Genomic DNA, 25,214 nt, shown 5'->3' on the forward strand with positions numbered 1-25,214 from the left:
CCCCCCCCCCCCCCCTCTCTGTAGAGAGATGTCGCCATCTCTTCCACTTCCCTTCCTCTTCACAGTAGCCGTAGCTCTCACATCTCCAGTAGCCTCCCATTTCTCTTCTTCCACCTCCTCGCCGTTGCCGGAGTCAGCTCCGTCTCTTTCCGACTGGAGATCTGCTCGGGCCACCTACTACGCCGCCTCCAATCCTCGTGATGCGGTCGGCGGAGCATGTGGATATGGCGATTTGGTGAAGGCAGGTTATGGCATGGCGACGGTGGGTCTCAGTGAGGCGCTGTTCGAACGTGGCCAGATCTGTGGTGCTTGCTTTCAGCTCCGATGCGTGGAGGACCTCCGGTGGTGTATTCCTGGCACTTCTATTATTGTCACTGTTACTAATTTCTGTGCACCTAATTATGGCTTCACGGCTGACGGTGGAGGCCGTTGTAATCCTCCTAACAAGCATTTTGTGCTCCCTATTGAAGCGTTTGAGAAGATCGCTATCTGGAAGGCGGGAAACATGCCTGTTCAGTATCGGAGGTATGTGTTCAGTACCTTCTTTCTTGCATTTGCCTTTTCTATCACTTGGTCGATCTGGTTTATTTGATTGAGGATCGAAATTGGTTCAACTGTGAGATCTGTGCTTGCTCTGCTAAGTACTCCAGTTTTTCTCGTTTGTAAACAATTGAAATTGCGTTTATATTTCTTGATCTTGTATGTTTTATTTTTAAATTTCAATGTATAATTCTGCTGGGCTGTAGTATCGGGGAGTTTGTTTGTTTCATGATGCAATGTATGATTCACCCTAAATGTCATAGACTAATGAAGATAGTTATCCTTACTTCTACACCCATAAACTTCCTCTCTTCTAGCCAATGTGGGACATTGTTCATATTTCCGACAGTGGTGATAATAGTCTTCAACTATTTTCCTTCAGAAATAACAAGGGATGATTTTTAGTAACAACTGACATGAACTGTAATGATATTGTGTTTGATAATTTCCTTTAGAAACCTTAAGATGTATGATACTCATGTTGAATGGCCTCTTGGTTTAGAGGCAGGGGTTCTTGTAATGTAAGTACCTCCTTTTTTGTAATAATATTCTAAAAGATGTTCTTATTAGACTTCTCGATTGAGAATGAACTCACAGAAATCAGTTTGTTGGTTCTATATATGTGCTTTGTTTATGCTGACATATTCCATGTGATTGTTCAGTTGGCCTAAGAGTAAGGCAACAAAGATAGAGAAGTTCTTTAGAATCTTTCTTTGTAGACGGATCGAACTGCAAAGGTAGTCATCTAGTGATTTCATATATGGTTTCCCTTTCCTTTAGAAGAGGTGGTTTGGATTCAGGAAATTTAAGAAATAGGATCTTGATTTTAAATGGCTCTGGTGCTTCCTCCAAGAAGAGTAATTATCTTTGGTACTAGACCATCAACAGAAAGAGTGGTGAAGACCCTCTTGTTTGGATATTTCTACTTGGAGAGCTAGCGAAGCAGAAACGCACGGTTTTCTTTTTCCACTATCAACTGCCAGTATCAGATTGTTTCCTTCTCTAATTTTAGGTTTCGTACTGGTAGTTTAGTTAGAATTTTCAAGAACCCTTGGATTGACTGTGATTCGATTGTGCCTAAGCTTCCATGTACTTGGCTCGTTGTAATTCTTAGACAAAATGATGCAAGGCTACTGAAATAGAAGTTGTTGGGGCCTTAAATTTGCAGAGTCCTTAGACATTTGGTGTTGAGTGAGATTCGAGCAAATACACATATCTCGCTGTAGCCCTTGCACAAGAGAGAGTTAATACTAGCAATCAAGTTTAAAAAAGCTACCATTATGCAGATCTCGCTCAAATAGTGCATAAGATTCAAAAGAATGATGATAATTCGAGTCACATTTTTTTGTCCTGCATTGTATATTCGCTGCGGAGCGTTGAGTGTGTCTGATATGAGATTCTCTCTATTTTTCATTGGAGTGAGCCTTTCACTATTTAAGATCTTTTGGACCAGCCTCTTTATGGCCATACGTTTAAAAAGGAAGCTAAAGTTATAAACAAAATTACAAGGTAGTTACATCGGAACTATGACAGGAAAGAAAGAAAAGAAATTTCTCCAGCTTCCTTGGAACTTCTGATGTGGTTCTTGACTTGATGAAATTGGTGGCTTCTTTGCAAAGTTCTTTCTGACAGTACTTTTTTGCTTTGTCCAAAGCCAGAAAATGATTTGTTCAATATTATAGATCACCAGTTAAGGAGGGATCATTTTGTTTTTAGCCAATGAGAGTAGCTTCTTAGTGAATTCCCTCTGTGTGGATATCTCATCTTTTTCCCCATTTTACGCCAAATGATAGTACATTAGAATTGTGAGACTATACTAAATATGGTCCGGTCCACAATTTCAGGCGAGTCTTAACCTTTGTTGATCTGGCTTTTGCAGGATCAAATGTCGAAAGGAGGGGGGCGTTCGATATACGATTTCTGGGTATGGCATCTACCTCTCAGTGTTGATAAGCAACGTTGCAGGCGCCGGAGATGTCAGTGCTGTAAAGATCAAGGGCTCAAGAACTGGTTGGCTTTCGATGGGTCGAAATTGGGGTCAAAACTGGCACATTAACGCCGATTTGAACAATCAGGCCCTGTCCTTTGAAGTCACTAGCAGTGACGGAGTAACAATTACGTCCTACAATGTTGCTCCAAAGAATTGGAACTTCGGACAGACTTTTGAAGGCAAACAATTTGAATCTTGAAATATTTCCACCGTTGAAATTTTGGTCTGTAAAAGTTCTAAATCAGTTTACATTCTCTCCAGTTAGGTATATACAACAAAAGGGTTTCGAGGGTTTTAGCCGAAGGGTAATAGAATTTGATTTGGATTTCTTCATCAAGTGCACAAGAACAGGTCTCCTCTAAATGAGAATTTTGGATAGTTTAGTGTTTGTGAAGGATAAATTAGACCTAGTTAAGGATAGTTTTATATTGTATTCTCCATAATTTAATCCTCACGAGGGGTTTCACTTAGAAATTAGAGGAACTAATTAGGTCAAAATTTCTATCCATTTTTTATGAAATTTGAAAGATGAATTACAAACCTCCCTCTCCAAAGTAATATCTAGAGATGTCCACCTCCTAGGGGTAAGAGGGGTCTGTAACCCTGTCTTTGACCTCGAATGATGGAGGAGCCTTCCCCGTCTCCATCCTCACCTCCGAAGGGTAAGAGGGTGTTAGGAACCCTATAATCCCTATTTTTGACCTCGAGGATGGAGAAGCCTTCCTCGTCTTCATCCTCACCTCCTAAAGGTAAGAGGGGTCAGGAACCCTGTAATCCCGTCTTTGATCTCGAGGATGGAGAAGCCTTCCCTGTCTCCATCCTCACCTCCGAGGGGTTAGAGGGGTTAGAGGGGTCAAGAACAGAAAATGTAATTCTCGTCTTTGACCCCATTTAGTTAACGAGAAGAAATCTCTCTTCATTCTCTCTTCCTTTTTTATTTAAATAAAAATGGTTTACCCTATAATGATAAATTAAAATATATGAAAAGTGAAGTCTTAGGAAATTACTATACTACAAACATTGTGAAACTCAATTATTTGGAAGCATTACACAAATAAAACAAAAGGCCAAGTCATTGTGATCATAATTTCTTTCATTATATATATATACACTTCCTTGTTGGGCCCTCCATTATTTCAATTACTCCAATGTTCTTGTCACAAAGTTTTTGAGTTTTGCTTATTATCAATTTTAGTCCCTATACTTTCATTTCTATCTCAATTTAACCCCTATACTTTCAATTATTTACATTTATTTCTCATCTCTATATAAACATCTTCATCTTCCTCTCAATTTACAAGCATTCAAACTAGAGAGAGAGAGAGAGAGAGAGAGAGAGAGAGAGAGGAGCCTTTTGAAAGAGGGAGAAAAAGGTAAAATGTCCAAAGATGAGATTATAATTTTGGATTGTATCCTCAGTCCATTTTGCATTAGGGTTAAGATTGCTTTGAATGAGAAGGGAGTGAGCTATGAGAGCAAAGAAGAGGACTTGTTTGGTTGGAAAGGTGGCAAAAGTGAGCTATTGCTCAAATCTAACCCTATCCATAAGAAAGTCCCTGTTCTCTTGCATAATGGTAACCCACTTAATGAAAGCTCCAACATTGTCACCTATATTGACGAGACATGGCCTTCTTCTTCCCCTCTTCTTCCATCTTCCCCCTACGAAAGAGCTCGAGCTCGCTTCTGGATCGACTACATCGACAAAAAGGTTCGTGTTCTTCATAATCCAACCATGTATTTCATGTCTTATATTTGAAAAACTTACGATTTTTTGTGCTCGCCAAGGTGTTCGAGACGGGTGGCAAGATTTGGAGGAGCAATGGAGATGAACAAGAGGCAGCCAAGAAGGAGTTCATAGAGATTTTGAAGCAATTGGAGGAAGCTTTAGGGGATAATGATTTCTTTGGAGGAGAAAGGTTTGGGATTGTGGATGTGATTGCTATCCCATTCAGTTGTTGGTTCTATGCTTTTGAGAAAGTTGGGGGCTTCAAAGTGGAAGAACATTGCCCAAAGCTATCAAATTGGGAGAAGAGGTGCTTGTTGAAGGAGAGTGTGGCTAGTGTCATTCCTAGCCCTGACATGGTGTATGGGTTTGTGAGCTCCATGAGGAAGAAGCTTGGGCTTGAATAGAAACATGTTGTCAAAGACAAATTGTTGTTTTCACTTTGAATGGTGGTTTGTTGTTGGTTGGTTTTGTGTGTTTGTGTGAAATAATGAGCTTGAATTGTGAAGCTTTTGATAGATTTGGTGGGGTTGAATTTGTGCATTGTTGTGAACTATGTGAGTTTTATGGCTCATCCTCTCAATTTGGTGTGTTAAATTATATACATCTAATGGCTTTATACCTCACCTAGGTTGGTGACAAGATGCGTAATCACTAGTTCTTATGTTTTTTGGTTGAGCTTACACGTAGAGATATTTGTTTCACTCGTGAGTTCGAGACCCCACCAGGACTTGTCCTGAACGAGGTGAGAAATCTCCATTTGAATGGGAGTGAGAGAGGGAGAGGGAAGAGATTTCTCTCTGTTAGCTAAGAGATAAAATCTCCATGGGAATGAGAGAGAGAGAGAGGGAGGGAGAGAGAGAGATTTCTCTGTGTTAGTTAAATAGAGTCATAAATGAAATCTCCATTTGAACGGGAATGTGAGAGAGGAGAAAATTTTTCCTATTAGGTAAACGGGCCAAAGATGAAATCTCCATTTGAACGGGAATGTGAGAGGGAGAGGGAAGAGATTTCTCACTGTTACCAACATGGGACCAAATACCACGATTAGAAATTAAATAAATAAATACAGAAGCTTATGAAATATTGTCGATTGTCTTACATTATTTATATATATATATATATAGGATTTTTTCCCCTAGAACATTAAAAAAAAAAAAAATGTGGATTAAAATAGGGAGTGAAAATGAGACGGGGAAGCCTTTATCGTCAGCTCCTCTCCTCATAGTCGTCTTTATTTACGAATTTCTGTCCACGATCCTCATTCCTATCTCGTGGACATCCCTATTTACACGTTTCTAGACTTATTTATTAACGTACGTCATAATGAATTAAAATTGTATGGCATAATTGATCGAATTATATTTTATTTAAAAATCTTAAACATAAGAAAAGCATATACAATTTGATCCTTCTTTAAAGAGATTGAATAGAGAGCATAGTTAAGTTTCCCACATCGTAATTCACAAAGATTCATCTTTTTTCCAAAATTATTTAAAAATGGGTTGCAACAATCTTTCCTTTACCCTCTAAGCTTCCTTAATTTAATTCAATATTATGACAAAATAATAATAATAATAATAAATAATAATAAAAAGAAAAAGAAAAGGAGCTGTCACCAGGATTTCTTTCGGTGGCAGCTTCAAGGCGCTTGACATGATTTATTTATTTAATTAATATCTTTTTATTTTTTTGGCTATATAAAATATTCCAAACTTCCTCTCTATACCTTTACATAATAATAATAATAATTATTATTTATAGTAATTAGTTGTTTAATTCTTTGTATTATTAAACATTGAATTTTTACAAATTATTTCACGGGATGATGAGAATTGAAATATACAATGACGAGTTCAAATTTTAAACGATGTGATCAAAATTCTAGTACTGAGTTATGCGGTATAGCTATCACTATCACATTTGATCATTTATGTAGTCGAGATCTATGTGATGGGCAATATCTTTTGAAGTCAATTAATAATATCATTACAGAAACGTTTGAACGATAGATCGTTCATAATTCCATAACGATATAACATTTTTTACTGAAATTTACTTATTCACTTATTCAATTCAAAGATGGATCATATATTCAAATAAAAGATTGATTATGAACGATGAACGAAGAACGGTATTCGAAATAAGAAAAATGTGATATTTGATGTTGGTATCATATAAGTATATTAGTATATTATATTATGAGTTTGGAAACATGAGCAAGTTATGTATATGTAATGCGTAGGTTATGCTCAAACAAAAGATGCCATTTTTGGCACAACGTTTAAATTTTGGAGTCTTCTATTTCTTTTTATTATTTATTATAACATAATTGGTCTTGTTTTCATTCTCACCATCCCTAGGTTATAGGCATAGGGACACAATAGATTCTTTGCCTTCCAAAATATAATTTCTAAACATTTTGTAAACACCACAAAACAACGAATCACGAACGTAGAAGTGCTAGAGTTTAGACAATGCAACAAATAGTAGTATTGGTGTAACAGTTAACAGATTTTGTCCGCTTTGACCCATTACGTATTGTCATTAGCTTCACAGTTTTAAAATGTGTATATGCTAAGGGGAGATTTCCACACCCTAATAAGGAATGCTTCGTTTTCCTTTTCAATAAATGTGAGATCTCACAATTGGTCATTCTTTTCTTTACAACGCTCTTTTCACGAGCATATTCTCTTATGAAGATATGTTTAGAACTTTTAGGTTATAATTTGTTGAAGAAAACAAAATAATATACCAAATATACGAAGTTAGGGACATGAACATAGGAAAAACTTTCGGGTTAAGGGCATTATTAGTAGCCGTAATATGAACATTGTGGCAATTGAAGCAACTGGTTGAATTATTTGTGGTCTAAAGTTCTCTCGAGTGTTTATTGGACCAAATCAATTTGAGATTTTCTTAGTAGATTAATAGTAACATTTATAGGGATCCCTTTATGCTCCATACGAAAACCCGCTATGGCATACACATTCATTTCAAGCTACCTACGTATATCCAATTAACATAATATATCGTCTCTCAACATTTTGATAATAGTTTGATTTGTTGCCTCTAATCTTTCATGCACACTTTTCTTCGTGTATTGGATGATCCATTGCCTTCCTCAATCGCATCACTACACTTATCAACACGCGCTTGTCGCCTTTCGATAGACTGCACACGAGGGTCACAACCTACTATTTTTTAGTATGATTATAATCCAAATCAAAAGTCACAAATGTACTCTTTTTTTCATTTCATGAAGAACACCATCAAAGTCTGATGTAAATTGGATAGATTAATGTCTCCTTTTGTGAGATCCCACATCGGTTGGAGAACAGAACGAAACATTTTTTATAAATGTACTTTTTTTTCAAGCCTACCTAGGAGACGTGTTTTAAAACCATGAGGCTGGCAACAATACATAACGAGCAAAAAATGGATAATATTTGCTAGACGTGGGTTTGAGTTGTAAACACCTTTAACCTAATCGAGAAGTTATTATAGGACATGACACGTACTACATTGAATAGTTTTGTCGTTTATTATTCAACACCCGACTTCTCTCTTTGGATAAGGTGGATGTTTCTTTTTTTACTTATTTTACGTTAAACGCTAAATTTGTCAATTTGAGCATGATTTAAACAATTAAAGTATCGGATCGATAATCTGGTGTATTAGTCAAGAGTTTAAATCCTCGTAATTTTTGTAATAAAAAAAATTCATACATTTAATTATTGCACAAAAGAAATTAAAGAAAAAGAAAAGGAGTTAGATGAAGACATAAAGGGGAAAAGCACAAAAAAGGTTGATTGATGAAATGGAAAAGCATTGATTGGGAGAATTTAGAACATTTCCATTTCCCAACCATAACTAACTTCTCTTTTACACATCATCCTCTTCTGCCACGTGGCTTTTCTTCACGTGGACAAAGCTGGCCCCACATGGCCCCCCATCTTCGCGCCACTCCGCTTTTTCTCTTCCTTCATTTTCTATTCCTCGCCGATCTTTTGCCGCCCATGTTTTTTTATTATTTTAAAATTACGATTTTATCTAATAAATTTAATTCAACTTCTATCAATTAATGTTTTTAATTTTTTTTTTTTGAATTTTATGTATATAATTTTAAACGTTCAAACTTTATGTTAAAAATATATTATTTAAAGTTTAGAAACTAAATAGATGGAAGTGTAACGACCCATATCAAAGATTCAGATAAGGATTTAAATTCATCCCGTACAATATGGTTGTGTTACTTACTCTTCGCTTATTGTGTTGCAAACTAACGAGTTCTTCCAGCATACTTAGTCCTCACTCACATGCATGTTTAGCCGTGAAGTTCTTATGATTGAGTCACTTAAAAGGAAGGTTGTTGGTATATGTGGTGACTTTTAATTCTTTTAAATCTTTCTTGATCATCCTATCTTTAAGATCGCTCTCATTCCAATATACTCTCAATTCATTCATGTATCCCTCATTTATTGGAGAAGTCGAGGAATACCCACTTATTGTGCATGATAATCAACCGGTTTAACTTACTAAAACGTTATAGATTTATGTTATTAATTATTGTTATTAGATATATTAAACTTCCACATGGGTTCTTATGCGTATGATTGACTAAACAAATGGTGTCTCCTCGATTGGTGTGGCCAAGAGTAATAATACAACGTGATCATGTCTTTGCTTTTGCAGTAAAAATAAACCTATTTCAATATTAATTTCACCAACTTTTTTTTTTATTATTATATTTCTAATTAACGTAATCGTCCAACGTAGACATTGTTTGTTTTGAATCGTTACATATAGTCGTTAATCTCACGATTTTAAAACGCGTCTATTAGAAAGAGGTTTCCACACCCTTACAAGAAACGCTTCATTCTCGTCTCCAACAGATGTGGGATCTAAACTGTAAAACTGACGGCGATACGTAACAAACTAAAACTGACAAGGTGTAACTGAATATTTTAAATATACATACATAAATATTATTTTAAAATGACGTCATTATACATGGTTCAACTTTTAGAATTCGCTAATTAGGGTTTTGTTTCTTATTCTCTCTCTCGATGACATTCAGCGTCTAAATTCTTAGCTCGACGCTCCCACATTGTTGGCCATATGTTGCACGTCAATTCAAAGTCTAAACTCGATTCAACCAAGCGATTCAGTTTGAGCCTCAAGTTAACTCTCGATCCCAACCGATAGCCGAAAACCCTAGATTACAGCATATTTAAACCACAACTATAGTTTGGTTGATCAAGATAGGTCGATCAAAACTCGTAGTTAATAATACCTTAACTAGAAGAGAGCCTCTAAATGATAATTGAAAGAAAAGGGAGATATTAGAGTATATGGTCAAAAGAAATGAAAAACAAAAAAAGGTGGCGGTTTTTGGGATAATAAAATGGATCGGGAGAGACAAAGAAAAGGAGAATGTGAAAGAGACAATAGTTGTCCAACAACAGTGGATTAAGTTAAGGTGGTTTGGTTTGGTTTGGTTGTTCCTTGTACAACACAAATCCACGACAAAAAAACAAAACAAAATTAAACTCCATGTGAATCCGAATCCAAGAAAGGAGAAGTAGGAAGCATGGGATAATTTGTATGCAAAATAATTGATTAATGAAAAGCAGCTAAAGCCAACACAATACCTTGTTCTTCTTTTACCACCTTTTTCTTTTTGTTTGCATCTTAACAGAACCCCTTCATATCCAATCCCAACCTCTCTCAACCCTCTCTCATTTTTCATCTCCAAAGGTGTCTCTCTCTCTCTCTCTCTCTCTCTCTCTCTCTCTCTCTCTCTCTCTCTCTCTCTCTCTCTCTCTCTCTCTCTCTCTCTCTCTCTCTCTCTCTCTCTCTCTCTCTCTCTCTCTCTCTCTCTCTCTCTCTCTCTCTCTCTCTCTCTCTCTCTCTCTCTCTCTCTCTCTCTCTCTCTCTCTCTCTCTCTCTCTCTCTCTCTCTCTCTCTCTCTCTCTCTCTCTCTCTCTCTCTCTCTCTCTCTCTCTCTCTCTCTCTCTCTCTCTCTCTCTCTCTCTCTCTCTCTCTCTCTCTCTCTCTCTCTCTCTCTCTCTCTCTCTCTCTCTCTCTCTCTCTCTCTCTCTCTCTCTCTCTCTCTCTCTCTCTCTCTCTCTCTCTCTCTCTCTCTCTCTCTCTCTCTCTCTCTCTCTCTCTCTCTCTCTCTCTCTCTCTCTCTCTCTCTCTCTCTCTCTCTCTCTCTCTCTCTCTCTCTCTCTCTCTCTCTCTCTCTCTCTCTCTCTCTCTCTCTCTCTCTCTCTCTCTCTCTCTCTCTCTCTCTCTCTCTCTCTCTCTCTCTCTCTCTCTCTCTCTCTCTCTCTCTCTCTCTCTCTCTCTCTCTCTCTCTCTCTCTCTCTCTCTCTCTCTCTCTCTCTCTCTCTCTCTCTCTCTCTCTCTCTCTCTCTCTCTCTCTCTCTCTCTCTCTCTCTCTCTCTCTCTCTCTCTCTCTCTCTCTCTCTCTCTCTCTCTCTCTCTCTCTCTCTCTCTCTCTCTCTCTCTCTCTCTCTCTCTCTCTCTCTCTCTCTCTCTCTCTCTCTCTCTCTCTCTCTCTCTCTCTCTCTCTCTCTCTCTCTCTCTCTCTCTCTCTCTCTCTCTCTCTCTCTGAGCTGACCCATATGATATTTATGTGTGTTTTTGTAGGGTTTTGGAGGTGAATCATTTGGTAGGGTTGGTCTCAGTGTTTTTGTTTTGAGGCCTCTCCTCCTCCTCCTCTTTTGTTCATCCCATGGCTCCTGTTTCATTGCCTCCCGGCTTCCGATTCCATCCCACCGACGAAGAACTTGTTGCGTACTATCTCAAACGCAAGATCAATGGCCGGGAAATTGAGCTCGAGATCATCCCTGAAGTCGATCTCTACAAATGTGAGCCATGGGATTTACCAGGTACTCTTGTGATTTTTCTCGATGTTTTACGAGCAACGGAGTTCTTGAATATATATATCTCTACTGGTACGAGATTGGAATCACGTATGCTTAGTTCGAAATAAATTTTGTTTGTGGTGAGGGATTTAACTTTATTAAAGAAAAGTGCTCTCTGTAGAGACAAATATTACCCTAAACAGTCGAGTCAAAAAGAAAGCTAGAAATGAACGATGGGTTATAGAAAGGCATCAATGGCTTCAAAGCTTAGAATCAAATGCTTTGAAAGTTTTCATGTTCATAAAAATAAGTAAATGAATTAAATTAGGTTTTCTTTGATTTTTTTTTTTTTTTGCAAACTGTTACAGGAAAGTCGTTGCTTCCTAGCAAGGATCTCGAATGGTACTTCTTCAGCCCTCGAGATAGAAAGTATCCAAATGGGTCAAGAACTAATAGAGCAACGAAAGCGGGATATTGGAAAGCTACAGGTAAAGATAGGAAAGTGAATTCCCAATCGAGAGCGGTTGGGATGAAGAAAACCCTAGTTTACTATCGCGGTCGAGCCCCGCACGGCGCTCGTACTGATTGGGTCATGCACGAATATCGTCTCGATGATCGGGAATGTGATGTCCCTTCTTCTGGCTTACAGGTTTTCTAACTTTTCTCGATCATAACCTATTAATTTAATCTTGTGAGTGAAGAGTAATTTGTTCTAACCAACTATTTTCTTTGCAATCCAGGATGCTTATGCACTTTGTCGGGTGTTCAAGAAGAGTGCGACAATAGCCCCAAAAATAGAAGAGAATCAACAATATTGTAATATAACCTCGTCTTCTAATCAATTCATTAACAATGATCAGTCTTCTGAACTTTACTCAGAAGGAAGATGTGAAGAACCCGAGAGCTCAAATTATTCGATGCCGTTCGATGGCTTCCAATCCCATCAAGTTAATAATGATTGTTCATTTGACATGTTTGGTGGAAGAAGAGAAGGAAAATGGTCTCAATTCTTATCTCAAGAAGCCTTTAATTCAGCCCCTTCATTACCAAGTTATGCCAATATTCCATACCCTCCTTCCAAGGTGAGTATCAATTTAGGTCAAAGTTTCCCTTTTTATTCAATATTCATATCAATTTTATGATACTCCTTCATGGGGTTGTTCTTGAAGGTGGACATAGCATTAGAATGTGCAAGGTTACAACACCGTTTCACTTTGCCACCGTTGGAGGTGGAGGGTTTTCCCAACTCGAGCTACTCCGATCACTTCAAAATGCCACAACCGGTGGATCCGACCATGCTCGGTGGTTCGAGCGAGACGTCGACCGACATATTACAAGAGATTCTTTCTGTAGCTCAGGCCTCTCAAGAGCTTGCCAACCAATCTTCTGTAGTTGAAACAACAACATGGGATGGAGGGCTTGCCAATGTTTATGGTTGTTCCAACGAGGATTTCAATTTCATGGCAAACAAAGATGGCTTCCATGATTGGAACTCCTCTACAAGATTTCATGTCGAGAGCTCGTGGGACGATCCGTTCTCTAAGTGTATAGAGGTTGGTAATGTCGGTGACGAGATCCCAGTGGAGAACTTACGATGGGTCGGAATGTCTAATAAAGATCTCGACAAGGTATAAACTTTTACTTTTTTTATATATTAGGGTTTGTTGAAATTTATTACCTTTTCATTGAAAACCACTTTAGAAGAGCTTTATAATTTCAAAAACAATAAATTTGTAAAAATTTGCTTGGATAACCATTTAAAAATGCATGTTTTCTCATTTTTTTTATGTGTATTCTCAATGACAACCTATTTTTCCACAAAAATGGGATTATGATTTCATGATTCGAATATAGAATTGCATGGAAGAATCCAAGCTAGTTCCCATTGAGAATATTTCAAGCTTCCCAATTGAAGAACAAGGTAACGTATAAATTCTTTAATAATTAAATTTATCGTAATTTATTAACTAAAACAAAATTTCTGATTAGCAGCCAGTGGCCAAATGAACGATTTCTCGCTCACATTCATAAACGAGGACGACTCGAATGCGAACAACTTCGTCATGGAAGGATCAGGAAACTCCATAGTCAACTATTCGAGCTCCCCGAGTTTCGAGGTGGTCGAAGAAATCAAAGTGAACCATGGCCTATTCATCTCAACAAGACAAGTAGCTGAGACATTCTTCCACCAAACAATGCCTTCAGAGACTGTTAAAGTTCAAACCTTGACCTCTTTCATGGCACCAAATTTCATCAGCTTCCATGAAAGAACACCTCAAAAGACAGCTTCTTTCTTCAATGGGTCATCTTTGAAGAAGCCATGGAAGAGCTTACGAAGGAAAATTGTTTCAATTCTTGAAATTCTGATGATCTTTGTTACTGTATTTTCTGAAGGAGAAGAAAAAGAAGATGATGATGATAATGGTGAAGGGGAGAAATTGTTAAGTGAAGAAGAAGAATTGAGATCAAAGGGGAAAGGAGAAGGTTTGAATATGATTTTGAAGAAGACAGCCATTTTCTTTAGCATTGCTTCTTTGGCTCTTTGTTCCATTTGGGCAAATTATAATTGATTTTCTTTTTATATTCTTTTTTTTTTTTTTCAAATCTTTCTGTGACTTTAAGGTTTACAGTTATATACAAAAAATAATATATATGTTGTAAGTGGAGAGGGCAGAAACTTAGCTTTTCTCTCGTCGTTTCAATGAAAATCCATGTTTTTTTTAATCATGTGAATCAGATCAGGTCCCTCACTTACAGATATTGTCTTATTTTGACTTTCTATTTCGAGCTTTTCCTTAAAGTTTTTAAGACGCGTCTGCAAGGGAGAGGTTTTCACACTCGGTGTTTCGTTCTCCTTCCCAACCGATGTGGGATCTCACAATTTACTCCCTTGAGGTCCCAACATCCTCGTTGGTACTCGTTCCCTTCTCCAATCGATGTGGGACCTCCCAATCCACCCCCTTTGAAGCCCAACGTCCTTGTTGGCACACAATCTTGTGTCTACCCCTCTTGGGGCTCAGTCTCGTTGCTAGCACGTCACACGGTGTTTGGCTCTGATATCATTTGTAACTGTCCAAGCCCACCACTAGCAGATATTGTTTTCTTTGGATTTTCTCTTTCGGGTTTTCTCTCAAAGTTTTTAAAATATGTCTACTAAGGAAAAGTTTCTACACTCTTATAAAGAGTGTTTCGTTCTCCTCTCCAACCGATGTGAGATCTTACACCATCATCTTCTTGGTCATCCTCCATGTGGGTATGTAAGTTTTTTGATGAACATTCTCGATCCTCACAAACGAACCTACATGTGATTCAAAAGTGGATTTAGATTTTTGGAAAAATAAGCCAAATAGTTAAAAGTGTAACAAGTTTAAGAATGGGGTTTAGTTACCTTCAATGACGTTTTCATAACTACTTATATGTGGGTTGACCTAGAGTTTCCTTCCTCTTCAAAAAAGGGTTAAAGAGAGTCGAACTTGGACTCCTCTCATAACTCATTGGGTCGTGGATGTGTAAGGTGCACACCCACATGTGCTCACCATGGCTTGGATCAGGTTGGGTCTAACCGATCCTAGTTGAGTTTTCGAGCCTCTTGGCCTAGTAGGCTCTGTACTTTTGACCCAACCCATGAGTCTCCACTTGACCCCAAGTTGTCTTATATTCCTTAGGTTTAGATCCTATTGTCCAAAATCAACCATAACACGTAGATTAATCGTATGAAAACGATAACTATACGTATAATATCGCTCCAATACTCTTGAGACAAGTCACTAACATTGCAAATTCCTTTCAAATCTTGAATCAAGAGTGGTGAAAACATGTCAATCTCTTTTCCAAAGAACCCCTTAGGATAAGGTGTAAGGAATAAGTTCTATCCTTTAGGCAGAAATGTGAAAAAGTGGGATTCTTTCTAAGATGCCAAGTCACAAGGAACAATCATATTACCAAAGGGATTGCTAATCATGTTCATACAAATGTTCTTATTACATTGAACAATCCTTTTAACTTTTAGTAGAACATGTTCTTAAGAGATTAATATTGAATATCATTGTGACATGAACACAAGAATCTCCATTTGTGTTCAACTCAAGATGAACACAACCTTTATTCAATTTCAACAAGGGAAAAGGGAAACATTCCAATCATAATATATATGACTGCTTGAAATTACAAACTGTGTTGAAAAGGCAACATTCTTGAAAGAAAGTTTTCTTGCTTAAGCTTGTCATGTTTGTTGGGTTGCATACTCTTGTGATGGCTACGCAGTGTCGTCGACAGCGACCGGCACGGTCTTCACCTGAGAAACGAATGGAAAACGATGTAACGATGAAAAGGGGTTCAATATCTTAATGATTTGAGGGAAATTGTAGGAGAAACATACCAAATTCTTGTAAAGAAGATTGTAAAACATTTGGATGTATCTTTGCTTAGCTTGCTTTTGGTGGTTGTTCAATTGGTTCCAAAAAGTGTAAGTGCTACCCATGTTAAGCACCTTGTTTGCATAGATTTTCCAAGTGTAGCTGCCAAAGACAAGACAAGACAAGACAAGATAAGATGATTAGAGTTTTGTATTAAGTTCAACAATGTAACATAGGTAGGTTGGAGAGAAGTTACCATTCATCGATACGTTTCAAGCCGCCGTTCGAAATTTTGGTCCAGTAGGCGTGGTCGTTCTTGCAGTTTTCGAAGAAGTTAGCGATCTTTTTGCTCGATTCAGCGCCGTTGTTTGGATCGATATGGAAGCCTGAGATGCCATCAACTATGATCTCAGCTGGACCTCCTTGATTGGTAGCAAAGGTTGGTAAGCCAGAGTTCATTGCCTCAATCACTGTGAGACCAAAAGCTTCATATAGAGCAGGCTGCACAAAGGCTCCTTTCGTGTCGGCGATGCATCGGTAGAGTTCTCCGTTACGACGTCGATCAGTCTGTGCTGCTATCCATCTGATCTGCCCTTTGAGTTGGTATTTGTCAATCAATTCATGCATCTTTCTTATCTCTGCCATTTCTTCTCTGTCCTTTGATTTGGAAGGATCAAAGAATCCCCCAACCACAACAAGATTCACCAAATTTCTCAGCTTCTCATTCTTCCCAAACCATTCAACCAATCCCGTGATGTTCTTCACGACATCGAACCGTGCCATCGTAAATATGATCGGTTTTTTCTTATCTGCTAGATATCCTCTGTTTCATCAAAAAACAAAACAGTGTTCATATGCAAAATTACAAAACACATCCCAAATATTTCAATCAAACACTCACATATGCACATCATTCTCAACATTACTGAAAAGAAGTTCCTCAATTGCTGGTTGAAACGATGTGAATCTTTCCTTAGCCATGTAAGGGAAATACACTGACTGATCAGCCCCTGGTGCTGCAATGTTGAACTTTGGATCGAACACGTTGATGCCCGAAACCACTCGGTACAGCCCCGGAAGCGTAAACGCCTCGTGGCTCTCATATTGCCCTGGCTTCTTCTTACTGCAAACCATAAACCATTTTCATCTTAGCTACTAAACTATGCTCGAGTTAACCGTACTACTAAATTATACTCTGGTTTTTTTCGAACCTTCCTGCAATCTCTTGGAATGTGCTTGCAATCACAAAATCAGTGGCATTCATTGCAAGAATATCAGCTGTAAATTGGCATGAAAAGTGATACTTTGAGTCCAATTCCTTCCATTTAAGATCTGAATCTTCATATTTAGTCTTCTCCAAGGCATGTGCAATTGTTGCCTGTTTTCATAAATTTTGTGTCACAATTGATATCTATTTGTTAAGAACATATATAAGAGAATATGAAGAACACAATACTTGGGTTATTCCTAGCTTGCTGGCCATGAGGGATGCCACAAGATTCCCATCTGTATAGTTTCCAATGATTAGATCTGGCTTTGCTCCCATGAGATCTAATATCTTGGCAGTGGCATCCTAATGTAAAATTACGAAACGACGATGTTAGAACACAATGTCACAAACCCGTTTGATCGATGATAATTCTACGACATCAAAATAATGTAGATCCAAATTATGTTTAGAACTTACTTGAGCAAATCTCTCGAGGAAAGGATAGATATCGAAACGAGAAACCCAACGATGAAGGATGCCCTTTTCGGTTCTAAAGGGCACCCTTACAATCTTAGAGTAATTAGTCCCAAGGACTGGTTCGATTTCTTGGTTGCATTTGGTTCCCTTGGCGTCTGGAATAAGTCTTGTTATCTGCGTATTCGACTCGATGATTTAATATGGAATCGAAGTAGATATCTCTCGAGTTCGACTCGAAGTTGAAGAACTTACGATAATAATTTGAGGCTTGAAATTGAGGCCTTGTTGCTTAATTCTGAGAAGAAGTTCGTCTTCCATAGCTTTAACTTGATCAAGAATGTAGACAACCTTAAAGAACCACAAAAAAAACATCACCTTAAAACAAACAAAAACATTTGAGGTTGTTTGTAGCATATGTCAAAGTCTGTTTTGGTTACGATTCGAGATCGTTTTCGTTTCGTTCTTGTTTTCATTTGATTTCTTCTCGATTGACGAAAACTCGTACCTGGCCTCCGGTGTCGGGTAGACCAAGAACATCAGCTTGTCCAAAGTATCCATGAGGAGACAAGATGATAATGTTGAAAATGGTGGGAAGCCAGCTGAAGAACTTTTCCATTTGTGTTGGATCATAGGCTTGGAGTATGTCAGACAGACATCTCATGGTTTCCTTTACTCTTCCAGCACAGTCTCCCCATCCTTTCTCAAAACCCCACTCCTTCAATCTGATTCCACAAAAGTTGGAAAAGATTATTACGATTACGAATGAAAATGACGGGTCATGCTAAATTATTACTATACTCGATAAATCGAAAGCGATATTAGAGTTTCTCACCTAAGATGGAAGTTTTCGTAAGGGGTGTCTGGAGGAAGTGTAGAGAGGAAAATATCCACAAGAATCAGTGTCGTTTGAAGTTTGGAAACTGTGTTTAGAGTTTCGTTTAACATAAGTTTCTGTGACAAAAAAAGTAACGGTCAAACCCGAGCATAGCTTAGCTAGTTAAAACATATATTCTCGATCTGAAGGTCAAAGGTTTAAATCATACCACTCCTTGATACTCGAGGGATAACAAGTAATCGACGAGCGGTTGTGCATTCTCCAATTTGCCACTTAGGTTTGAGGTGAGAAACTTTGTAGTGTAGCTAAGACCTTCTCCAATTGAGGAGGGAATGGTTAAGTGAGGAGTTGTGAATTCAATGGCTCCAAAATCCACTTCCAATGCATGTTCATCATTTGCCCTAAAGGATGATCCATTTATGGAAACTAATTACACATTTTTTTATAAAACAAAATCTATTTTAAAAAAAATAAAAAAACATATTATTACCATTCTTTGTCATAAATAATCTCTTTTAATTTGATAAATTCAGTAGAAGTGAGAGATTTGACTGAGAGATCGAGCGCACTAACTCGAATAAACTCCCAACACCCTGGTTCTGGTCGAACAGCAAAAGCAACATACGGAGGAGTCACAATTGCCTCCTACATAAGTAATGAAAACATAACATAAAAGTTACGAGGAGACAATGAAAAGACAAAATAGAAAAAGAGCGATATGTTCAATAAAGAAAATTATTAAATTCTCTCTCGTATATGTTCAGGATTATTGGGAGCGAGTCCCACATTGATTAATTTAGTGAAAGATCTTGAGTTTGTAAGTGAGGAATACTATCTCCACTAGTACGTTACATTTTGGGAAGCCCAAAGCAAAACCAAGAGAGTTTATACTCAAAGTGGACAATATCATACTATTGTGGAGAGTTGTGATTCCTAACCGTATATTCAACGGTATAAGATCGTCAGTCACACGGGTCAATTCCGAGAGAGAGAGATTAGAAGGACCTGAGTAAATGCGAAAATATGGGCAAGAACACCCTCCACATGCTCCATTTCCTCCATCAATTGCTTGAGCTTCAAGCTCCTATTCCCCTTCTCAACAAGCTTACCAAAGCATCTCTTCATAGAGTTATGGTTCAGCTTGAGTGCCTCTGGCATTCCATGAGCTATCAACTCAGGCCTCTTGGCAGCACCATTGTTCACAATTGAACCCATATTGTATAGCTGTTTCTTCTCTCACAAGTGCATTATGCAATGGTTGAACACAATGGGGCATTTATAGGAGAGGTAGGCCAAATGGGTTTGGTTTTGGTTGGCCAATGGCTTAGGGAATTTGATGTGTAGATGGAGCTTTAAAAGATTGGAAAAGAAAGAACATTATTGGAAAAAGGGAAAAGAATCTGTGGGTGAGATGAACTCGTTGGAACACAAAACAAAACTGGTTTGGTTTGGTTTGGCTTGGCTTTGTTTCATAACTTTGGTAATTCATTATCCTTTCCATGTAAAGAAATGAGTAATCTGTTCGATTTGGAGCTTCTTACATTTGCTTAATGCTAATCACTTAAACATTGTCGAGTCAACTATCGTTTACCTCATTTAAATAAGAATCCTTCAAACGCGTCTATTGGAGAGAAATTTACATATCTTTATAAGGAATGTTTCGTTATTCTCTCCTACCGATTGAGGGTCAGCATCTGATGATTGACTCTGATATCATTCGGTTGGAGAAGGGAACGAAGTATTATTTATAAGAGTGTGGAAACTTCTCCCTATCAGACCCGTTTTAAAACCGTGGTTGATGACGATATGTAACGTGTCAAAGCAGACAATATGTACTAGTAGTGGGCTTAAACGGTTACAGTTTTGGTTTGGTAATCAAATAAATGAACATGGTCCCGTTACTTACTTATCTTGAATTGCTTCTAAGAATGAAAATTATCCTCATAAACTAACACGTGACGTTTTTTAATATGTTTTGTCATTTCTCACTATTCTGTGGTTGTGACTTAGATCGAGTTTTTGAAAATAAAGCTATGAACACAAACCAAACTAGGGGTGTTTAAAAAATTTATTGATCCAAAAAATAAACTCTATCAACTTTGTCCAAATGTAAGTGATCGGTTGGTTTCAAATAAATGAATCAAGATTTGGTATTTAATTACTCACCTCCTTAAGTTCTTTTTTAGTATGCTTTTTTCTCACTTAAGAAGTCAACAATTGTGCGATCAGATTTAGATGTAGTGCTTGAAGATTAAGCTACAAACACAAATCAAAACTCGGACTATTTACAAAATCAGATGACCCAAAAAAATTGATGAACGTTGCCACGTTTATCAATTTAGATTAATAATCTCAACGTTTATCTTAGATCGATAATCTCAATCCAATCTGTACCGTTTAGATTGAAGTTTCTATGATTGAGTTATTAAAAAAAAAGGTGCATCTTGTTTATATATATATATAGTAACTTTCGATTCTTTCAAACCTTTTTTAACTAAGATATTCTTAGGATCACTCTCATTAATCCTATCAAACTCAACCCATAAGACAAACACATTAAAAAATGTCTCAATCAGATCGAACTCAACCCATAAACACTCTTATCTGATCATTGTTGTTCGATGATTTGTGATTGAGATGGAACGCTTGAAAATTAAGCGACAAACACAAAGGATATTCCTAAATTACCAACCTTACTTTTGAATTATTGTGTGTCTTTTGTTAAGTGGTTGGAATCAATTTCTAAACCCACATTACTTTTTGAACATGCCTAAGCTACAGCTACTTAAAAGCTTATTCTTTATTCCATGATTTAGTGTCCTTTGCCAACCCACCAATTGTATTCCCATCAAATGGTTCACGTTCAAATTTAGTGATCTTCTCGACTAAAATGTTTTATAAATAATTTTTAACATCTTTATTTATAACATAAAAAATACAACAATTTTTTCTATGTTCGTCTCGAGTTGATTATAAGGAACTGCAAAATATATTGAGTGACGTTTACCTAATTCAATTAGGTGTATCGATAATACCGAAGTTTCTGTTATAAGCATCTATGTAAGATAGGGTTTGAAAAGAACCCACTATTGATATTGTTTTCAAGTTTATTCTCACATCAAGAAGTGCATGTGTTGCGAGTTCTACATGGTGACAAATGGAGGATACAAGGAGAAGAAAAGGAATGAGGTGCAAGGTTCAAAGTTAATATTCTCGTTTTAAGAATAACATGAATACGACAAAAAAACAAGTGGCAGTTCAGATCCATGAGTTAAAAAATTGGAATGCGCTTTCGTCTCATGAACCTACTATGACTTGGGAATGGGTCGTGGGAATCTTCTCGTAACATTTAAAAATTTTGAATGTTCTTTTATCTCGTAAACTTACTGTGACTTCTTTTAAAAATTTTGTATATATATATATATATATAATTGAATAAAGTATTTTCTTTGGTGTGCGCAGTTTTTAAGAGGATTCAATGAACCTTTGGGCGTTGAGAGAATGAGTAGTTCTGCTCACTTTGGTAATATATTCATTATGTTTTTTATTTGACTTTGGGTCAGACTTGGCTTCACTACTTGGCTTCACTACTTGGCTTCACTAGGTCACATTGAGCTCATTGTGGGTTTGTTGTTCCGTCACTCAGTATTCTTTACCTTCGGCAACAATGTTAATAGATTAGTTGTTCTGTTTCAATCTTGGTTTTCTATTAAGTTTTTTAGGGTTCAATTTTCTTCACCCTCTGTTCTTTACCATCTTTAATGTTAGCGTTCTCGAAGGAGGAATCATTCCTACTGGGTTTGCTTGCATGAGTGTTAGTGCTCAAAATTTGAGACTCGAACCAATTGTGTGATCAAGAGACTAGCGAGGAAAGAACATAGAAAATAAATGAGGAAGAAGATTTTATGGAAAAATTTTAGTTATTAAAAAGAAAATTTCCGATAAAAGACTAATGTTCGTGTAGTATATGAAGTTCATAAGAGAAGTTAATGGGGTAACAAAATGCATGATATGACTATGCATGACTTTGCAGACTCATAGACGCTCTAGGTCACCCCCTTTGTGGCATCATGTCTCCCAAGCACCCTTGGGCCTTGATCAATGACATCATACACCCGGGAAAAAAATGTAGAAAATGATGAATATAAGAATACCCATTAAGCAACCACTTATAGAAGGCTCTCTTCGCATCCATAACCTAATAACAATCCACAAGACCATACTACCACAAAAATTGACAATCATCGTGGTCTCAAACATTGGGGCTGGGTCTATTGGCCACCCTTCGTGACCCTAAATGCACCATCTCCTAACACCATCTTGATCTAGACTTTGTCTAGCCCAATAAGTCTCTAGCACCCTAGTCTAAGCTCAATGTTTCTTCCTATTCTCAACAAGAAATAAAATATAGGCAATCGTATACTAGAGTTGTGCAATAGTCATTGTAATATCAACACACATGTTCGACGAGAGATAACTTCCATCTTCACCCGAACTGCATGTTTCACAAAATTTGCTTCCTCCTTTCAACATGCAATATGATATTCTTAGCCTAAAGCAATTTTATAATTAATCGATTTTAAGTATGCTTAATTTCTTATTATTCCAAAAGTAACAAGATACCCTTCGGGAGTCCTAATTCACATCAATAGTATCCATATCTGAGCCAAAAAAACTAGCTAACAAAAGACAAACAACAGAATTTGAGAATTTGAAACACTAGATATCACTGGACACAATCACACTTTTAAAAGAAGAGGACTAACAATTGTGCAACACTCACTTTCCAACGATAAATGAACTAAGCTAATTTGTTCTTGGTCATCTACAGCTAAACTATGATTGAGCCTCTAGCCTCTTTTAAAAAAAGGCTTTAGAAATCAAGGGTAAGATTTTAGAAAATAGATTTTTTAAATAGACTTGTATATATAAACAAACAAGAGAGAAATAACAACAGCTTAATATATATAACCTTAGATAGGGAGAACTTAACACGCATTTTCACGCACGGGAACCTTTGAGCAGTCGCGGGTCAGACATAATGAGTCGCAAATCAGATCGCTTGGGTACTGAGTCAAGTTTACGTCGACTTGGGTCCAAGAACCAAGTGTCCACTGCCAGGGCCAGACGCATACTTCCAGTCGTTTTCTGCCATGTGTTGCTCGTCGATTACACCGGGCTCCTCCATACGTTGGGCGACGGGAGTGTTCAAACATTTTCTTTAAATTTTGGTAACATAACGCACACAACTTGGACGTATTATCTTGGAAATTTTCACTTGACCCAAAACAAAATAAAGACGTTCAAAGTAACGTAAAACACATGCTTATCTCTCCGGAAATTCCAAGATTCCAAGACTCCTCGTACAACCAAAACAAAAAGGTCATAATTGTACATTGTAAATTTTCAATTTTCCAGAGTGAATCTACCACCCAAATTTCACTTAAACAAAATAAGTCTCTACTGGGAGTTTTCTTGATTTTGATCTCCAATGGTGAATTTGTGGCAGTTTTTACAATGAAGTCTAAGGAGAAACACAACAAAGTACTAATAACTTCTAACTTTAATGATAGAAAGTGAATTGTATCACCAAAATTATTTAGGGTTTAAGGTTTTATTTCAAGATTTTGAGACGAAAAAGAGAAACAAGAGATTATATAAAATACATGCGTTGGAGAAGAAATTTACTCTTTTGCCCAAAATAAAATACATGATGATCAAAATTGTCAAGACTAATTTGATGAAGCTACCGACCCAAAGAGCAATGACAGTTAAATTCAAAGTAACCAAAATAAGGTAAAATGCAGAAGTCAGGAAAAACGTAAATGGATTAAAACTAGTTCACAGTTAAGAGCAAAAGAGATGGATCAGACTAAAGTGTGATGAGCACACCAGCATAGAATAATCAGCGTCGATCATTTGGGGAAAGTGTCCTCACTTCCATCTACGATTGGTAGTAATACATCTCAAACAACATTTAAAACAAATAGTGAAAGTAGAGACTAAATTCAATTAACGACGGTAAATAAAAACATATGCAATCAAATGACAATAAGAAATAAAGCATTAAATTCTATGAAACTCAATGAATCGAAAGACTAAGACAAGAAAAATTCAATTGAAAAAAGATCGTCGAAGAAGGATCAGACGGAATGTGATATATACACCAGCATAATATAATCAACGTCGATCATTTGGGGAAAGTATCATCAATTCCAACTTCATCGCAATTATTCAGTTTAGCAACTGAATACGGTCATGTTAAATCGACCAAAAGTACTAAAAATAACTCAGCTAACGATTAAAAGAGAAATGGCAGTTTCTTTCGAAGAATACTAAAAAGTAGAATGGAGAATTCAAGACATTCAAATTCAATCACAATCGAATGAGATGGATCAGACAAAAGTGTGGTAACCACACCAGCACAGTATAATCAGCGTCGATCATTTGGGGAAAGTGTCATCACTTCCATCTACGATTGATAACCATACATATCAAACAATGCAAAAGGCAACATTAAATCCATAGCAAGTAGTAGTGACCTTAAGCACGAAACTGAAACTCAACGGCCGGCTTCGTGTGGAAGCCGTGAAGGCCTCTTTAGTTAACAGAATCGGAGCTGCTATCGCGGCGGCAAATACAAAGCAACCGATAATGAAACAGAGTCTAACGGAGGCCAGTAATCAGTATCCGACGCCATTAAGTCCACTACAAAAAGAAAATGGTTTACCTCTTGCGAATCAAAACCCTAACGCTACATAGTGAAGATGGGCCGCATGAAGAAGACGATTGTTGGTGTGATAGCTAAATCGCTAAGAAGCTTATATATAGAAACAGAGGGGCTGCAATGTTCGCTTCCAAGCCCTAAAATTGCTTTCTAGGGTTTACAGATCTATCGTTTTATATCAAGCCACGTGTACGGTCGGATTTTTTCCATTTTATTAGCCGTTTTCTTATTTTGAATAAAACTATCTTAAAATTTTAGTAATAATAGCATTACTTGGTTAATTTGTGCGTCATACTCGACTTAACTCAATACTAATTGATACGTATCATCAACCAACAAAAAGATTAGATGTTTGAATCTAACCATCATTGTTATTGAATTAAAAAAAAGATTAGATTATTATTTCAAGACAATATTTTGGAGTGTTTTCGTCCATATGAAATATGAATGTTCGCCAAGTTTGGTGTCAATCGAACATTGGA

General features: G+C 37.2%; 4 protein-coding genes and 3 non-coding genes across 7 annotated transcripts; 3 read left to right on the top strand and 4 right to left on the bottom strand.

Moving 5' to 3' along the window:
* Positions 1-3,027, top strand: LOC111487823 (expansin-A13-like). The gene is made up of 2 exons (XM_023135370.1): positions 1-525; positions 2,420-3,027. The coding sequence occupies exons 1-2, from the start codon at positions 29-31 to the stop codon at positions 2,727-2,729; spliced, it is 807 nt and encodes a 268-aa protein (XP_022991138.1). The 5' UTR covers positions 1-28; the 3' UTR covers positions 2,730-3,027.
* Positions 3,028-3,871: 844 nt separating this feature from the next.
* Positions 3,872-4,854, top strand: LOC111487824 (glutathione S-transferase U25-like). The gene is made up of 2 exons (XM_023135371.1): positions 3,872-4,238; positions 4,316-4,854. The coding sequence occupies exons 1-2, from the start codon at positions 3,909-3,911 to the stop codon at positions 4,658-4,660; spliced, it is 675 nt and encodes a 224-aa protein (XP_022991139.1). The 5' UTR covers positions 3,872-3,908; the 3' UTR covers positions 4,661-4,854.
* A 5,075-nt stretch (positions 4,855-9,929) lies between these two features.
* LOC111487033 (NAC domain-containing protein 86-like) lies at positions 9,930-13,861 on the top strand. The gene is made up of 7 exons (XM_023134244.1): positions 9,930-10,013; positions 10,911-11,152; positions 11,497-11,777; positions 11,869-12,210; positions 12,298-12,756; positions 12,983-13,049; positions 13,121-13,861. Exons 2-7 carry the CDS (start codon positions 10,996-10,998, stop codon positions 13,696-13,698), a joined length of 1,884 nt encoding a protein of 627 aa, XP_022990012.1. The 5' UTR covers positions 9,930-10,013; positions 10,911-10,995; the 3' UTR covers positions 13,699-13,861.
* Positions 13,862-15,181: 1,320 nt separating this feature from the next.
* On the bottom strand, positions 15,182-19,320 carry LOC111487031 (sucrose synthase 5-like). Its single transcript, XM_023134243.1, has 13 exons — positions 19,011-19,320; positions 18,496-18,650; positions 18,214-18,406; positions 18,003-18,121; positions 17,676-17,892; positions 17,423-17,518; positions 17,171-17,344; positions 16,940-17,056; positions 16,695-16,861; positions 16,385-16,606; positions 15,740-16,306; positions 15,507-15,645; positions 15,182-15,422 (listed from the first exon to the last, which is right to left on the bottom strand). Exons 1-13 carry the CDS (start codon positions 19,218-19,220, stop codon positions 15,384-15,386), a joined length of 2,415 nt encoding a protein of 804 aa, XP_022990011.1. The 5' UTR covers positions 19,221-19,320; the 3' UTR covers positions 15,182-15,383.
* A 4,547-nt stretch (positions 19,321-23,867) lies between these two features.
* On the bottom strand, positions 23,868-23,949 carry LOC111487874. Its single transcript, XR_002719131.1, has one exon. It is a non-coding gene; the product is annotated as a small nucleolar RNA Z103 (small nucleolar RNA).
* A 174-nt stretch (positions 23,950-24,123) lies between these two features.
* Positions 24,124-24,224, bottom strand: LOC111487868. Its single transcript, XR_002719125.1, has one exon. It is a non-coding gene; the product is annotated as a small nucleolar RNA Z103 (small nucleolar RNA).
* Positions 24,225-24,395: 171 nt separating this feature from the next.
* LOC111487873 lies at positions 24,396-24,477 on the bottom strand. Its single transcript, XR_002719130.1, has one exon. It is a non-coding gene; the product is annotated as a small nucleolar RNA Z103 (small nucleolar RNA).
* Between the last annotated feature and the right edge of the window lie 737 nt (positions 24,478-25,214).

This window comes from Cucurbita maxima, unplaced genomic scaffold (genome assembly GCF_002738345.1).
Source record: "Cucurbita maxima cultivar Rimu unplaced genomic scaffold, Cmax_1.0 Cma_Scf00012, whole genome shotgun sequence".
Taxonomy (NCBI): Eukaryota; Viridiplantae; Streptophyta; class Magnoliopsida; order Cucurbitales; family Cucurbitaceae; genus Cucurbita; species Cucurbita maxima.

What these genes read in the sequence shown, in the direction of transcription:
- LOC111487823 (XM_023135370.1), top strand. Translation starts at nt 29, where the DNA reads ATGTCGCCATCTCTTCCACTTCCCTTCCTCTTCACAGTAGCCGTAGCT. An exon ending in ATGCCTGTTCAGTATCGGAG is followed by an intron (nt 526 to 2,419) that starts GTATGTGTTCAG and finishes TGGCTTTTGCAG; the next exon opens with GATCAAATGTCGAAAGGAGG.
- LOC111487824 (XM_023135371.1), top strand. Translation starts at nt 3,909, where the DNA reads ATGTCCAAAGATGAGATTATAATTTTGGATTGTATCCTCAGTCCATTT. An exon ending in TCGACTACATCGACAAAAAG is followed by an intron (nt 4,239 to 4,315) that starts GTTCGTGTTCTT and finishes GTGCTCGCCAAG; the next exon opens with GTGTTCGAGACGGGTGGCAA.
- LOC111487033 (XM_023134244.1), top strand. Translation starts at nt 10,996, where the DNA reads ATGGCTCCTGTTTCATTGCCTCCCGGCTTCCGATTCCATCCCACCGAC. An exon ending in TGAGCCATGGGATTTACCAG is followed by an intron (nt 11,153 to 11,496) that starts GTACTCTTGTGA and finishes AAACTGTTACAG; the next exon opens with GAAAGTCGTTGCTTCCTAGC. An exon ending in TTCCATACCCTCCTTCCAAG is followed by an intron (nt 12,211 to 12,297) that starts GTGAGTATCAAT and finishes TTGTTCTTGAAG; the next exon opens with GTGGACATAGCATTAGAATG.
- LOC111487031 (XM_023134243.1), bottom strand. Translation starts at nt 19,220, where the DNA reads ATGGGTTCAATTGTGAACAATGGTGCTGCCAAGAGGCCTGAGTTGATA. An exon ending in TACGAAAACTTCCATCTTAG is followed by an intron (nt 17,893 to 18,002) that starts GTGAGAAACTCT and finishes TTGTGGAATCAG; the next exon opens with ATTGAAGGAGTGGGGTTTTG. An exon ending in GTTGAGAATGATGTGCATAT is followed by an intron (nt 16,307 to 16,384) that starts GTGAGTGTTTGA and finishes TTGATGAAACAG; the next exon opens with AGGATATCTAGCAGATAAGA.